Source organism: Leucoraja erinacea, unplaced genomic scaffold, assembly GCF_028641065.1.
Source record: "Leucoraja erinacea ecotype New England unplaced genomic scaffold, Leri_hhj_1 Leri_175S, whole genome shotgun sequence".
Taxonomy (NCBI): Eukaryota; Metazoa; Chordata; class Chondrichthyes; order Rajiformes; family Rajidae; genus Leucoraja; species Leucoraja erinaceus.
This window is the reverse complement of record NW_026576067.1, coordinates 141,061-155,849: the sequence shown is the minus strand read 5'-3', so window position 1 is coordinate 155,849 and position 14,789 is coordinate 141,061. Positions and strand designations below refer to the sequence as shown.

Here is a 14,789-nt window from a genome sequence, read left to right as displayed (position 1 = left end):
CCCAGTGTCTCTAGGATCTCTGGTCTCCTCCCACACCAAAGACGTTGGGTTTGTAGGCTAATCGGCTAGGTAAAATTGTAAATTGTCCCTAGTGTGTATGTGTGGGATAGTGTTTGTGGGCCATCTCTAATGGATCTAGATGCGCTGTAGAAAGTATTCTGATGGGATGCATCTCAGCCTGGCATGACAACTGCTCTGCTTTAGACCTCCTGTTCCTGCAGAGAGTGGTGAACACATCATAGTCCCACCACAGCCTCATTATTTCCTTACATCCAGTCCTTCTTCGTAAGTGGGAAGCATTTTATCTGCTGCTTTTTATTGGCACGACTGTTTGGCAAATGAAATTCCTCGTATGTTGCAAAACATACCTGGCTGATAAAGTACGATGATGATCAGGATGTATCACAGCACGGTTTGGGAATGGCTCCAGCCAAGACCACCAGTGAATGCAGAGAGTTGTGGAAACAGCCCACACCGTCACACCAACCAACCTCCCTTCCATTGACTCCGTCAATAATTCACGCTGCCTCAGAAAGGCCAGCAGCATCATGAAGGACCAGTCTCACCCCGGTCACTCCCTCTTCTCCCCTCTCCCATCAGGCAAACATAGAAAATAGGTGCAGGAGTAGGCCATTCAGCCCTGCACCGCCATTCAATATGGTCATGGCTGATCATCCAACTCAGTATCCTGTACCTGCCTTCTCTCCATACCCCCTGATCCCTTTAGCCACAAGGGCCACAACTAACTCCCTCTTAAATATAGCCAATGAACTGGCCTCAACTACCTTCTGTGGCAGAGAATTCCACAGATTCGCCACTCTCTGTGTAAAAAAATGTTTTTCTCATCTCGGTCCTAAAAGATTTCCCCCTTATCCTTAAAACTGTGACCCCTTGTTCAGGCAAGAGGTACAGATGTGTGAAAACACACACCTCCAGATTCAGGGACAGTTTCTGAGCCACCCTGTCACCCACTAGGGTCTCTACCTGATTGGAGATCCTTGGATTATCTTTAACCGGGCTTTACTGGGGAAGGTTTGATCACATTGAATGGCGGTGCTGGTTCGAAGGGCCGAATGGCCTACTCCTGCATCTATTGTCTATTGTCCAGGACAAGGGGTCACAGCTTAAGGATAAGGGGGAAATCCTTTAAAACCGAGATGAGAAGAACTTTTTTCACACAGAGTGGTGAATCTCTGGAACTCTCTGCCACAGAGGGTAGTCGAGGCCAGTTCATTGGCTATATTTAAGAGGGAGTTAGATGTGGCCCTTGTGGCTAAGGGGATCAGAGGGTATGGAGAGAAGGCAGGTACGGGATACCGAGTTGGATGATCAGCCATGATCATATTGAATGGCGGTGGAGGCTCGAAGGGCCGAATGGCCTACTCCTGCAACTAATTTCTATGTTTCTAAGTTTCTATGTTTACTGAAATTCATCTTGCACTAAGCATTATACCCTTTTTCATGTTTCTGTGCACTCCGGACAGCTCGGTAGTAACCATGTAGGCGTTTCCACTGACTGGATAGCACGAAACAAAAATGTTTTTCATTGTGCCCTGGTACATGCGAATGAGGGAGACTAAACTGGATGGCATAGGTTTAGGATGAGAAGGAAAAGGCTTAAAAGGAATGCGAGGAGCAGTTTCTGTCGCTTTTAGGATAATGTGCGTGTGGAACAAGCTGCAAGATTAAGTGGTAGAGGCAGGCACAACGATAGCATTTAAAAGTCACATGGATGGGGAAGGTTTGATCACATTGAATGGCGGTGCTGGTTCGAAGGGCCGAATGGCCTAGTCCTGCATCTATTGTCTATTGTTTGGAGGGATATGGGCCAGTCCAAGTGGGACCTGGAAAGTTAGGAAACCTGGTGGCGCAGCGGTAGAGTTGCTGCCTTACAGCACCAGTGGCCTGGGTTCGATCCTGACTACGGGTGCTGTCTGTACGGAGTTGGTACCTTCCCCCCCCCCCCCCCCCCCCCCCCCTTCCCCCCCCCCCCCCCCCCCCCGACCATGTGAGTTACCTCCAGGAGCTCCAGGTTACTTCCACACTCCAAAAACATGCATGTTTATTGGCTAACTGGCTTCACCAAAATTGCCCCTCGTGTGTAGGTTAGAACGTGTGCGTGGGTGATCGCTGGTCGGCGTGGACTCATCGGCCGAGGGGCTTAAACCGTTGATGTATCTCTAAACTAAACTAAAGAAGGGTTCCGACCCGAATCATCGCCCATCCTGTTTCCGCAGAGATGTTCCCCGACCCGCTGAGTTACTCCAGCACCTTGTGTCTATCTAATCTACACTTGGGCGGAGAAAAGGAGTCAAGATGAAGGATGTGACTCAACGTTGTATTCCTTCCCCCGTGCCAAAAAAAAATCACTACAATAACTAAACAAAATGGACGCCACAGTGGCCTGACAGGGCCAGAGACCTAGGTTTAATCCTGATTACGGGTGCTGTCTATATGGAGTTTGTACGTTCTCCCCGTGACCTGCGTGGGGTTTCTCCGAGATCTCCGGTTTATTCCCACACTCCAAATACGCTCATATTTTGTCGGCCGATTGGCCTGGTAAAATTGTAAATTGCCCAGTTGCAGATAAGGATACAGAGGCAGAGAGATGAACTGCACAAAGCCAATAAAGTTCAAGTAAACAAAGCTGCTTTAATCGTCCATTATGTATCGTCCAGATAGAGACAGAACATAATGAAACACTAGTGTGTGCAGGATTGTGTTAGTCTGCGGTGATCGCTGGTCAGCACGGACTCGGTGGGCCGAAGGGTCTAATTCCACGCTGTATCTCTAAACTGTATTGTGTTGTACTTCCGGTGGCGCTGGTGTCAGCAGCCTCCACCTACAGCCCGGTATCTTTTTGTTTTTTTTGTTTCTTTAGTTATGTTGATGTGTGTTTTTTATGATTTTTTAAATGTCTTTATGTGGGGGAAGAGGGCACGGTGCGGGGAATACCGTCCTTCAGCCGCTTCCTGGTGAGGACGCGACTATTATTCGAGTCGCGTCCTCGCCCCCCCCCTCCCCCCACAGCGGCCTACCTACCTGGATTAGCGCGGCCTTTCCTGCCGGGATCGACCGGAGCTCCAGCAGCGGTGGGACAGCGCTGGAACATCGCGGGGCTGGCGATGCCTTACTGGGGATCGCCGTCTGGAGTCCGGAGTGCTGGACCTGCTGCACCGACATCCTGGAGCTGCGGTTTGCGGAGCTCCCAACGCGGGCGGCGCTGACTAACAACGCGGGGTCCTGTGACTCTGCCTGGCTCGACCTGCAGACTCAGGAGCTGCAGACTCCGGCAGCGGGAGGCGGCTGATCGGGAGGTCCGGGCCGCTGAGGAGGAGGATGTTCACCGTCGGGGATCGGCGTCGGCGTTCCACCAGCCCGGCGTGAGGGCCTGAACATCGGGCCACCCGGGGCGGCGACTGAGGGTGCTCGGAAGGACATCTGGGAAGATCGGAGGGGAGGCTGGCAGGACTATGGTGCCTTCCTCACCTTGGTGCCACTGTGTTGTGTTGTGTTGTGTCGTGGACTTTGTGTTTGTGCTTTTTTTTTAATTTCTATTTTATTTTTTTAATATGTTTTAATATTTATTATTTATTTATTTTTTATGATACTGACTGTCAAGGGAAATTCATTTCGTTGTCTCTAATTGAGACAATGACAATATATTTGAATACAATACAATACAACTGAAGGAGGGTTCGGACCCAATACGTCTGCCACCCTTTTTCTCCAGAGACGCTGCCTGATCCGCTGAGTGACTCCAGCGCTTTGTGTCTATCTCAACTAAACTTGGATGGAGTAGAGAAGTTGGGGTGAAGAGCGTGCCTCAACACTGTGCTCCTTTCCTTTCCCCGTGCCACTGAAACTAAGAGAGAAGCTGGCAAACATGGAAGCCACTGGTGCTGGGGTTTCTGAGAAGAGAGTGCCATTGTTGCCCAGAGCAACAAAACAAGACGGATGGCTTTTATATTGCATGTGGCAAGATAAATGTCGGTAATGTGCATTTTCAAGAGGTTTTTATTTGCAGTTTTTAATGAAACGTTTAACTGCTCCAGTAAGATTTGAACCAATGATCGCTGGATTGCAGTGACACAACCACTGCTGCAGAGCCAGCAAACTGCTGATTCAACAAACCCACGTCAACTCAAAATGAAATGGTTAGTTCGTACTAACCAACCTGATCTCCTGGTTGCTCAGAACTTCAACTCCCCCTCCTACTCCCTTTCTGTCCTGGGCCTCCTCCATTGCCAGACTGAGGCCCAGCGCAAATTGGAGGAACAGCACCTCATATTTCGCTTAGGTAGTTTACACCAAAGATCTTTGGTTTACACCCCAGCAGTGTGAACATTGTCTTCTCCAATTTCAGATAGTCCTAGCTTTCTCCCTCCTTCCCCTCCCCCCTTCCCAGCTCTCCCACAAAGCCTACTGTCTCCGCCTCTTCCTTTCTTTTTCCCCGCCTCCTCCCGACATCAGTCTGAAGAAGGGTCTCGACCCGAAACATCGCCTATTCCTTCTCTCCAGATGCTGCCTCACCCGCTGAGTTTTCCAGCTTTACATTCGATTTTTTCCAGCATCTGCAGTTCTTTCGTAAACGTCAACTCTAAATGAGCTCTGCTCAGGCTCAGCCACAAGCAGTATTCAAATAACCGAGTTATACAAAGCTTAGCTTCAGGCATTTAATGGTGGGAATGCCAGTCATATGCTGAATTGTTGGGTCTACACTCAGTGAACTTGAAATTAAATAGCATTCAAAACGTTGATAAAATTAGAACATGGAACAGCACAGAAGATAGACACAACATGCTGGGGGTACAGGCAGCATCTCTGGCGAAAAGGAACAGGTGACACAACCCTTCTTCAGACCTTGAAGAATACTTCACGTCCTGAAGAAGGGTTCCGATCCGAAACGTCGCCCATTCCTTTTCACGCAGAGATGCTGCCCGAGCCGCTGAGTTACTCCCGCATTTTGCATCCATCTTCGATATAAACCAGCATCAGCTGTTCCCACCAATGCATGGAAATTCACAGCACAGAAACAGTCCCTTCGGCCCACAAAATCTGTGTTGATGCCAATCTCTACAAACAAAGAACTGCAGATGCTGGTGAAAACACAACAAGATGTAAAGTGCTGGAGTAACTCAGCCGGGCGGGAATGACCCGCTGAATTACTCCAACACTTTGTGTCCTCTTGACACAAAAAGCCAATCTCCTCTGCCTGCATATGTTCCATACCCCCCCCCCCCCCCGCCATATCCATGTGCCCATCTAAAGCATATGTTTTGCAACATAGGAGAAATTTGATCTGCCATTAGCTCCTTGATGTTAGTCTGCAGGCCGCGGTTGGAGCGTCGATCCCAGGCAAGGGATCGGCTGCGATGGTAAGTCCACGCCCGGCGGTGGGGACTCAAAGTCAGTCCCGAGCGAGGCCGCCAGCTCCACGATGTTAGGCCGCAGAGCGACCGGAGATACGATCCGGAAAACAATCGCATCTCCGACAAGGTACGAGATTGAAAAGAAAATTCCACCAACCTCCACCCGCCCACCCCCCACATACAACAAACCAGAGAACATTAACACATACTTTTTAAACACACTAAAAATAACAAAAGAAAAAGATGAAAAGGACAGACAGACTGGAGGCGAGGCTGCCATCAAAGCACTACCTGGTGGAATACCAGTACTGTGAATGCTTCCACCAACACCCTTGGCACTGCATTCCAGGCACCCACTGGTTTAGTTTAGTTTATTATGACGTGTACCAAGGTAGTGAACTAAATTAGTACTCTCTTTGTAAAATAACTTGCCCCCACATCTCCTTTCAACATTGCCACTCTTAACTCCTAGACTTCACGGACATCATGGAAGGATATATATATTTTTTAGTTTTAGTTTTAGAGGTACAGCACGGAAACAGGCCCTTCGGCCCACCTAGTCCGCACCGCCCAGCGATCCCCGCATATTAATACTATGCTACGCACACGAGGTAAGCTTTTACATTCACACCAAGCCAATTAACCTACAAACATGTACGTCTTTGGAGAGTGGGAGGAAACCAAAGATCTCGCGAGAGATCACGGGGAGAACGTACAAACTCGGTACAGACAGCGCCCGTAGTCAGGATCGAACCCGGATCTCTGGCGCTGTAAGGCAGCAACTCCAACGCTGCCCTTGTATGTAACGGGAGCACAACATCAACACAAGGTGAGAAAAGGAGGATTGATTGAAACGGGTTATGGGGAGAAGGGAGGAGAATGGGGTTGGATAGATCAGCCATGGTTGGATGGCAGCGTAGACTTGGTGGGCCGAATCTCCTAATTCTGCTCCAATCATCTATGATCTTATGATGAATGGAACACACACGACTTTCCCCTTGCAACCGCAGGAGATGCAACCCCAGACCCTGTACCTCCTCCCTCGTCTCCATCCAGGAGATACAGTGGTACTCTCACACCTCCTCTAACCTCATCTAGTGCATCCGGTGTTCCCGATGTGGCCTCCTGTACATCAGGGAAACCAAACATTGATTCGGCGACCATTTCGTCGGACACTTGCACTCGGTCCGACGAGACCTGCTGGGGCTCCCAGTCACTAACCACTCCCCTTCCCCATGCTGACCTTCCCGACCTGGGCCTCCTCCATTGTCAGAATTAGCGACGGGGTCTGCATCTTTTATAAACGTTCAAAAAAATAAACTTTATGTTTCATGTCTATGTGTGTAGGATAGTATAGATATATATAGATATATATAGATATATATAGATAGAGATAGATAGAGATAGATAGAGATAGATAGAGATAGATAGAGATAGATATATATATATATCCTGCCATGAATAAAAATACATACAAAACAAAACTCGTAAAAAGATTTTAAATATCTTAGTACATTCAATGAACTGGTTATACCCAAACAGAGAACTAGAAATTAGGTGCAGGAGGCAGAGAGTTCTTCGAGCCTTCACCGCCATTCAATATGATCATGGCTGATCATCCAACTCAGTATCCCGTACCTGCCTCTCTCCATACCCCCTGATCCCCTTAGCCACAAGGGCCACATCTAACTCCCTCTTAAATATAGCCAATGAACTGGCCTCAACTACCCCCTGGCAGAGAGTTCCAGAGATTAAGTTCTTCTCAAGTGTTGGAGTTATCCTTAAGCTTAAGTGCAGGTCAGGCAGCATCTCTGGAGAACATGACTAGGTGACATTCTGGGTCTGTACCCTTTCTATGTTTCTATGAAATGGCACCCGATCATCGGTTCACGAGTTGGATGGGGCGCCGGACTTTGCACGTGACGCCGCGCGGCCCGGGCCAAAACTCCTCAGCTGGCCCGCCGGCTGGGCTTTGTGTACAGTCCAGCACCCCGGGCCAACTCATCATTCACCCAGCTACCGCCGAGTCGGTCCACGAATTGCCGTCGGGAACTTGTCCCGTATTTTGACCATTTTGTCCCTTATTTGGGAGTGGGAAAGTTGCCGGACCTACCCCAGTGTGATATCCCTTCCCTAGTTTAAAGGGCGTCCCCCAATGCTCTCAGCCCCTCAATATCCAACAGCAGATGAACCTTGGACTGTGGGTCCTTGTCTGCCACTTTGCAGCCAGTACTTCATATACCTGGGTGTGCATATCTCTGAAGATCAATCCTGGACCCATCACTCTGATGCAATCATAAAGAAATCCCATCAATATCTCTACTTCCTTAGAAGATTGAAGAGATTTGGTCCGTCAACGAAGATACATTAGAGATACAGCGCAGAAACCGAGTCCTCGCCAGTCAGCGAGCGCCCCACACACTAGCACTATCCTACACACTAGGGACAATTTTAAATCTCACCAGAGTCAATTAACCTACAAGCCTGTGCAACTTTGTGGAGTGTGGGAGGAAACCCAAGCGGTCATGGGGAGAACGTGCAAACTCCGTACAGACAGCACCCGTCATCAGGATCGAACCTGGGACTCCGGCAGCAACTCTACCGCTGCGCCACTGTACTTTCTTGAACATCGAAACATAGAAAATAGGTGCAGGAGGAACCATTCGGCCCTTCGAGCCAGCGCCGCCATTCATTGTGATCATGGCTGATCGTCCACAATCAATAACCCGTGCCTGCCTTCTACCCATATCCTTCGACTCCACTAGCCCCTAGAGCTCTATCTAGCTCTCTCTTAAATCCATCCAGTGACTTGGCCTCCACCGCCCTCTGTGGCAGGGAATTCCATAAATTCACAGCTCTCTGGGTGAAAAAGTTTTTTCTCACCTCAGTCTTAAATGACCTCCCCTTTATTCTAAGACTGTGTGGCCCCTGGTTCTGGACTCGCCCAACATTGGGAACATTTTTCCTGCATCAAGCTTGTCCAGTCCTTTTATAATTGTATATGTTTCAATAAGATAGCCCCCTCATCCTTCTAAACTTCTACAGTGTACAGCAAAGAGTATATTGGCCGGTTGAATCACTGGCCTGGTTCGGCAACTCGAATTCCCAGGGGTGAAGAAGACCGCCGCTGCCCAGTCCATCACTCCCCACCATCAAAGTGATTTACAGGGGTCACTGCCTCAAAGTGGCAGCCAGCATCATCAGAGACCCACACCACCCTGGCCACACACTCATTTCACTCCTGCCATCGAGAAGAAGGTACAGGAGCCTGAAAACTGTAACATCCAGCTTCAAGAACAGCTTCTTCCCTGCAGCCATCAGGCTATTAAACACTGCAACCTCCAAAAAAAGCTCCAAACTACATAGATTTTGTCAGAACTTTACATCAGTCTGTTTCTGTTGATTGATTCTTGTTTAGTAACATTATCAAAGGCTACGGGGAGAAGGAAGGAGAATGGGATTGAGAGGGAAAGGATAGGGGTGGACTCGATGAGCCGAATGGCCTAATTCTGCTCCTATGACCTGTGAAACGTGGTTTATTTTAATAAGTCAAGTCAAGTCACTTTTATTTCTATAGCACATTTAAAAAACAACTCTCCTTGGCCAAAGTGCTTTACATTGGTGGAGGCACTAACGTTATACAACAGTGGTTCTTAGATTAAGTACATACATAAATACTCACTTTTAAACTGGACTTTGTTTGCTGTTGTTGTACTCGCTAGAATTTAGAAGATTGAGGGGGGAATCTTATAGAAACTTACAAAATTCTTAAGGGGTTGGACAGGCTAGATGCAGGAAGATTGTTCCTGATGCTGGGGAAGTCCAGAACAAGAAGTCAAAGTTTGAGGTACACAAAAATGCTGGAGAAACTCAGCGGGTGCAGCAGCATCTATGGAGCGAAGGAAATAGGCAATGTTTCGTCCCGAAACGTTGCCTATTTCCTTCGTTCCATAGATGCTGCTGCACCCGTTGAGTTTCTCCAGCATTTTTGGTGTACCTTCGATTTTCCAGCATCTGCAGTTCTTTCTTAAACTGTTAGTCACAGTTTAATCACAAGGGGGAAAGTCTTTTAGGACTGAGTTGAGAAAAACATTTTTCACACAGAGTGATGAATCTGTGGAATTCTCTCCCACAGAAGATAGTTGAGGCCAGTTCATTGGCTATATTTAAGAGGGAGCTACATGTGGCCCTTGTGGCTAAACGGATCAGGGGGTATGGAGAGAAGGCAGGTACAACAGGATACGGAGTTGGATGATCAGCCATGATCATATTGAATGGCGGTGCAGGCTCGAAGGGCCAAATGGCCTACTCCTGCAACTATTTTCTATGTTTTTATGTAGTTGAGGCCAGTTCATTGGCTACATTTAAGAGGGAGTTACATGTGGCCCTTGTGGCTAAAGGGATCAGGGGGTATGGAGGAAGGCAGGTACAAGAGGATACTGAGTTGGATGATCAGCCATGATCATATTGAATGGCGGTGCAGGCTCGAAGGGCCGAATGGCCTACTCCTGCACCTATTTTCTATGTTACTATGTTTATTGTGGGTGGGGTTTTACAGTGTACTATGTTTACAGTATCTGTGGAGCTTCTGGAAGCTAAGGGCCGAATGGCCTACTCCTGCACCTATTTTCTATGTTACTATGTTTATTGTGGGTGGGGTTTTACAGTGTACTATGTTTACAGTATCTGTGGAGCTTCTGGAAGCAAACATTTCATTGTTCAGTTTCGGGATATACATGACAAATAAAATCTCGACTCTCGAAGTAATGTTTGCTGTAATACAACTTAATGAGGCATTTCTGTGGTGCAATAAATAAGGGTGAAAACATGTTCAGAGAAGCTCCTTCACTAACTAGTGCTCCAAGCCGTTGCTTTTATTAGAGGAGATCCACTCACACACACATGCTCCACAAAAGGCAAGTCACAAACCATCACAAAGAGATCGAAGACAACTCTTAGAAGTCGCTGCTGGTGCGTTCCAGCAACTACTCCGCCACCGCCCTTAGTTGCAACCGGCGCAAGTAATTCAAAAAACACCTTTTTCAGATGAAGGTATTTAGAAAATCACGTCCACCCAGTCACGGCCGCTCAGGAGTTTTAGTTGAGAGGCCTTTTTTTTTTAAAGAACAAAAAAAAAGCACTTAGAAAGAGCTGCTTGAAAAAAAAAAGTTTTAACGCTCCAAGATTTGTTTTAAAAACCTCATTAACACTCACAAACTAACACTATATATATATATATTTTTTTTTTTAAACTAACAATTCTTACCTTTGGTCCTAACGAAGATAATCGCCAGCCCGAGGAATAAGATACTTCTTACACGCGACATCGTTTATTGAAAAAGTTTGCTCCGAGTTTACAAAAGAAAGTTTTCGCTCTTTCGGGTCGGCGACTTTAAAATTGTTCCCTTCAATCAAAAGGCACGAATGCAGCCAAGCTAGGCAGGAAAAACTTTTTTTTTTCTTCCCCCGAACAAAAAACAGCGAAATATAGAGCGATTTGGTCGTGCCCGCCGACTGCAGACTGCATAGACTTGTAACACAGACAGACTGCCTCGCTGAAAGCAAAGATCCTGCTCTGCCTATAGGATCTTTGGCTGAAAGTGAGTGAGGGTGTGTGTGTGTGTGTGAGTCACCGTCTCATGTCATTCTCTTTCACTGACAGCTCTGTTTTCCAATAGTTGCATCTGGCCTGGCCAATCGCCCTGTGTTCTCTGGGGCGCTGGCTGGCATAAGAGGCAGGGTTTCACCACATGAGGTTTCTGCAGTCCCCGCAAACCGACCCCACCCTCTCTCCACCCATCATCAAACAAGCCAACCTCTCTCCCCCCCCTCTCTTGACACAAAAATGCTGCATGGCATGTGGCTTTCATAGCAAGACAAGCCAGGTTCTACTGCTACTCTTGGTGAGACCCCCCCGTACAGTTTTGGTCTCCTCTGAGGAAGGACATTATTGCCAGGGAGTGCAGAGAAGGTTCACCAGACTGAATGTCAGGCTGCTTATGAAGAAAGACTCAGTTGGTTTATACTCTCTAGAGTTTAGGAGATTGAGAGGGGATCAGAAACTTACAAAATTCTTGAAGGCTAATGCAGAGAATGTTGGGGGGCGTCACGTTTAAGGGGGAAATCCTTTTGAGACCAGAGATGAATCTCTTCTCTGCCACAGAGGGTAGTTCAATGCTGCCAAGGGGATCTGCAGGTACGGGCTGAGTTATTCCAGCATGATTTTTTGCAGGCTCAAAGGGCCGTCTATTTCAGCATATTAGACAATGGCCGAATGGGTGCAGGAGTAGGCCATGTCAATGCTGCCCTTCAATCATCATCTTCAATCAATAGGTGCAGGAGTAGGCCATCAATCAACAATCAATTATTGTCATTCAGAATTACATCAATAAATGAAATTCTGAATGAAATTTCGTTGCATCTGATGGCTCGGAGGGAAGAAGCTGTTGCAAAACCTGGACATTCTGCTCCTTATACTACGATACCTTTTGCCCGAGGCAGAACCGCCATTCAATGTGATCATGGCTGATCATCCCCAATCAGTACCCAGATCCTGCCTTCTCCCCATATCCCCTGACTCCGCTATTTTTAAGAGCCCTGTCTAGCTCTCTCTTGAAAGCGTTGAAATATTAGTTTTGTATAATTTAGTTCAGAGATTCAGCATGGAAACAGGCCCTTCAGCCCACCGAATCCAGGTCGACCAGAAATCCCCGAACACTATCACTATCCTACACACACTAGTGACAATTTACAATTTTTACCTAAGCCAAATTAACCTACAAACCTGTACGTCTTTGCAGTGTGGGAGGAAACCGGAGCACCCGGAGAAAACCCACGTGGTTTGGGGGAGACAGCATCCATGGTTAGGATTGAACCAGTGTCTCTGGCGCTGTAAGGCAGTAACTCTACCACTGCGCCACTGTGCAGCCCAGTGTTGCTGACCTTAGCTCCTCAGCCTCTTAGACCTGGGTTCAATACAGACTACGGGTGCTGTCTGTACGGAGTTTGTACGTTCTCCCCGTGACGTGCGTGGGTTTTCTCCAGGTGCTCCGGTTTCCTCCCACACTCCAAAGCCGTACAGGTTTGTAGGTTAATTTGACTTCGGTAAAAATTGTAAATTGTCCCTAGTGTGTATAGGATAGTGATAGTGTTCAGGGATCTCTGGTCAATGCAGATTCAGTTGGCTGAGGGGCCTGTTTCCAAGCTGAATCTCTAAACTAAACTAAAATCAACTAAACAGCAGGGGAGAGGGAGGTATACATAGATAATGAAGTGTAAGGTGGGAAAACAGGACAAAGGGAATGGAGTCCAAGAAAAATGTAGAATGGATCTTGGTTCGCTGGGAGAAGATCACAACAAAGCAAATAGAGATAGAATGTAGTCGGAGACAGTAAGACTGGTGGGAGAACTGGGAATGGGGAGGGGATGGAGAGAGAGGGAAAGCAAGGGCTACTTGAAATGAGAGAAGTCAATGTTCATACCGCTGGGGTGTAAGCTGCCCAAGAAAACCTCCCTTCTACTGACTCCAGCAACACTTCACGTTGGCTTGGATCAGGGGGCAGAGCCACAGAATACAAGGACGTACCTTTAGAAAGGAGACAAGGAGGAATTTTCGATAGTCAGAGGGAGGTGAATCTGTGGATTTCATTGCCACAGACAGTGTGGAGGCCAAGTCGCTGGATGGTTTTAAGGTGGAGATGGATAGATTCCTGATTAATACGGGTGTGAGGAGTTATGGGGAGAGGACTGGAGAATGGGGTTAAGAGGGAAAAATAGGCCAGCCATGATTGAATGGTGGAGTAGACTTGGTGGGCTGAATGGCCTCATTCTGCACCTATCATTTTTATAAATTCCCATCCAATCCAATCTGTAAAATAGGAATGAGAGAAACAAACAACTGCAGATACCAGTTCACAGGAGCATAATTAGGCCATTCGGCCCATCAAGTCTTCTCTGCCATTCAATCATGACTGATCTATCTTTTCCTAGGCCAGAACAAAGTAGGGCCAGCAGCAGATGACCAAGGAAGGGTGGAGCCCATAATGGTTCATTGTTGGCTGGGGACGAAGGGATACCAGTTGCTAAACTTGTCCCACGCAACTTCTTTACGTTTCGCCCCTCTCACCTTAAAGCAAGTCCCTCGCCTCCACGACAAAAGCTTTTCGAGGAAAGACATTCTTGCCATAGAGGGAGTACAGAGCAGGTTCACCAGACTGATTCCTGGGATGGCAAGACTTTCATATGAAGAAAGACTGGATAGACTCGGCTTGTACTCGCTAGAATTTAGAAGATTGAGGGGGGATCTTATAGAAACTTCCAAAATTCCTAAAGGGTTGGACAGGCTAGATGCAGGAAGATTGTTCCTGATGTTGGGGATGTCCAGAACAAGGGGTCACAGTTTAAGGATAAGGGGGAAATCTTTTAGGACCGAGATGAGAAAAAAAACATTTTTCACACAGAGAGTGGTGAATCTGTGGAATTCTCTGCCACAGAAGGTAGTTGAGGCCAGTTCATTGGCTATATTTAAGAGGGAGTTAGATGTGGCCCTTGTGGCTAAAGGGATCAGGGGGTATGGAGAGAAGGCAGGTACCCTTGTGGCTAAAGGGATCAGGGGGTATGGAGAGAAGGCAGGTACAGGATACCGAGTTGGATGATCAGCCATGATCATATTGAAGGGCCGAATGGCCTACTCCTGCACCTATTTTCTATGTTTCTGTGTACCTCGGTGCACGTGACAATAAACTAAACTAAACTGAACACCTCACCCATCCTACTCCGCCTTACTAATTCTACAGTTTATTTGCACTATTTATGGTATGGTTACTGAGCATAAGTTTAATTTAATTTAGTTTAGAGACACAGTGCGGAAACAGGCCCTTCGGCCCACCGAGTCCGCACCGACCAGCGATCCCCGCACATTAACACCACACAACACACACTAGGGATGGTTTTACATTTACTCCAAGCCAATTAACCAACAAATCTGTACGTCTTTGGAGTGTGGGAGGGAAACGAAGATCTAGGAGTTCTTGGAGGAATTCCAGGGAGAACGTGCAAACTCCGTATAGACATGTATGCGCAGTCAGGATCAAACCCGGGTTTCTGGCGCTGCAAGGCAGTAGGTCCACCACTGCATCACCGTGCGGCCCCAACTGATGATTTTTTTTGTATTATGGATTATTTTGGATTATTGCCCATTTATTTGTTTTATTGAGGCCTCAAAATATGCCCATAAAACTACAGCCAGTAGGAATGTCTTTGTTCCAGTCCCAGTATATTTGATAAGAGTCTTGTCCTTTGCACCATAAAATTAATAATTATCAAAGATCCATCAACAGACATAAAATTAAGAATTGGCCACGAGGGGACTGAAAGGAACCCTTCGACAGTAACTTTGATAGGAAAGGTATGGACCAA

At 47.3% G+C, this 14,789-nt stretch overlaps 1 protein-coding gene across 1 annotated transcript in view; it reads right to left on the bottom strand.

The window, feature by feature from the left end:
* Positions 1 to 10,980, bottom strand: part of LOC129716153 (CD99 antigen-like protein 2) — a 71,972-nt gene extending 60,992 nt beyond the window's left edge. The window contains exon 1 of the mRNA XM_055666029.1: positions 10,639 to 10,980. Within this exon, the coding sequence (XP_055522004.1) occupies positions 10,639 to 10,699 (61 nt within the window). The 5' untranslated portion in view covers positions 10,700 to 10,980. The remainder of the gene's footprint in view (positions 1 to 10,638) is intronic.
* Between the last annotated feature and the right edge of the window lie 3,809 nt (positions 10,981 to 14,789).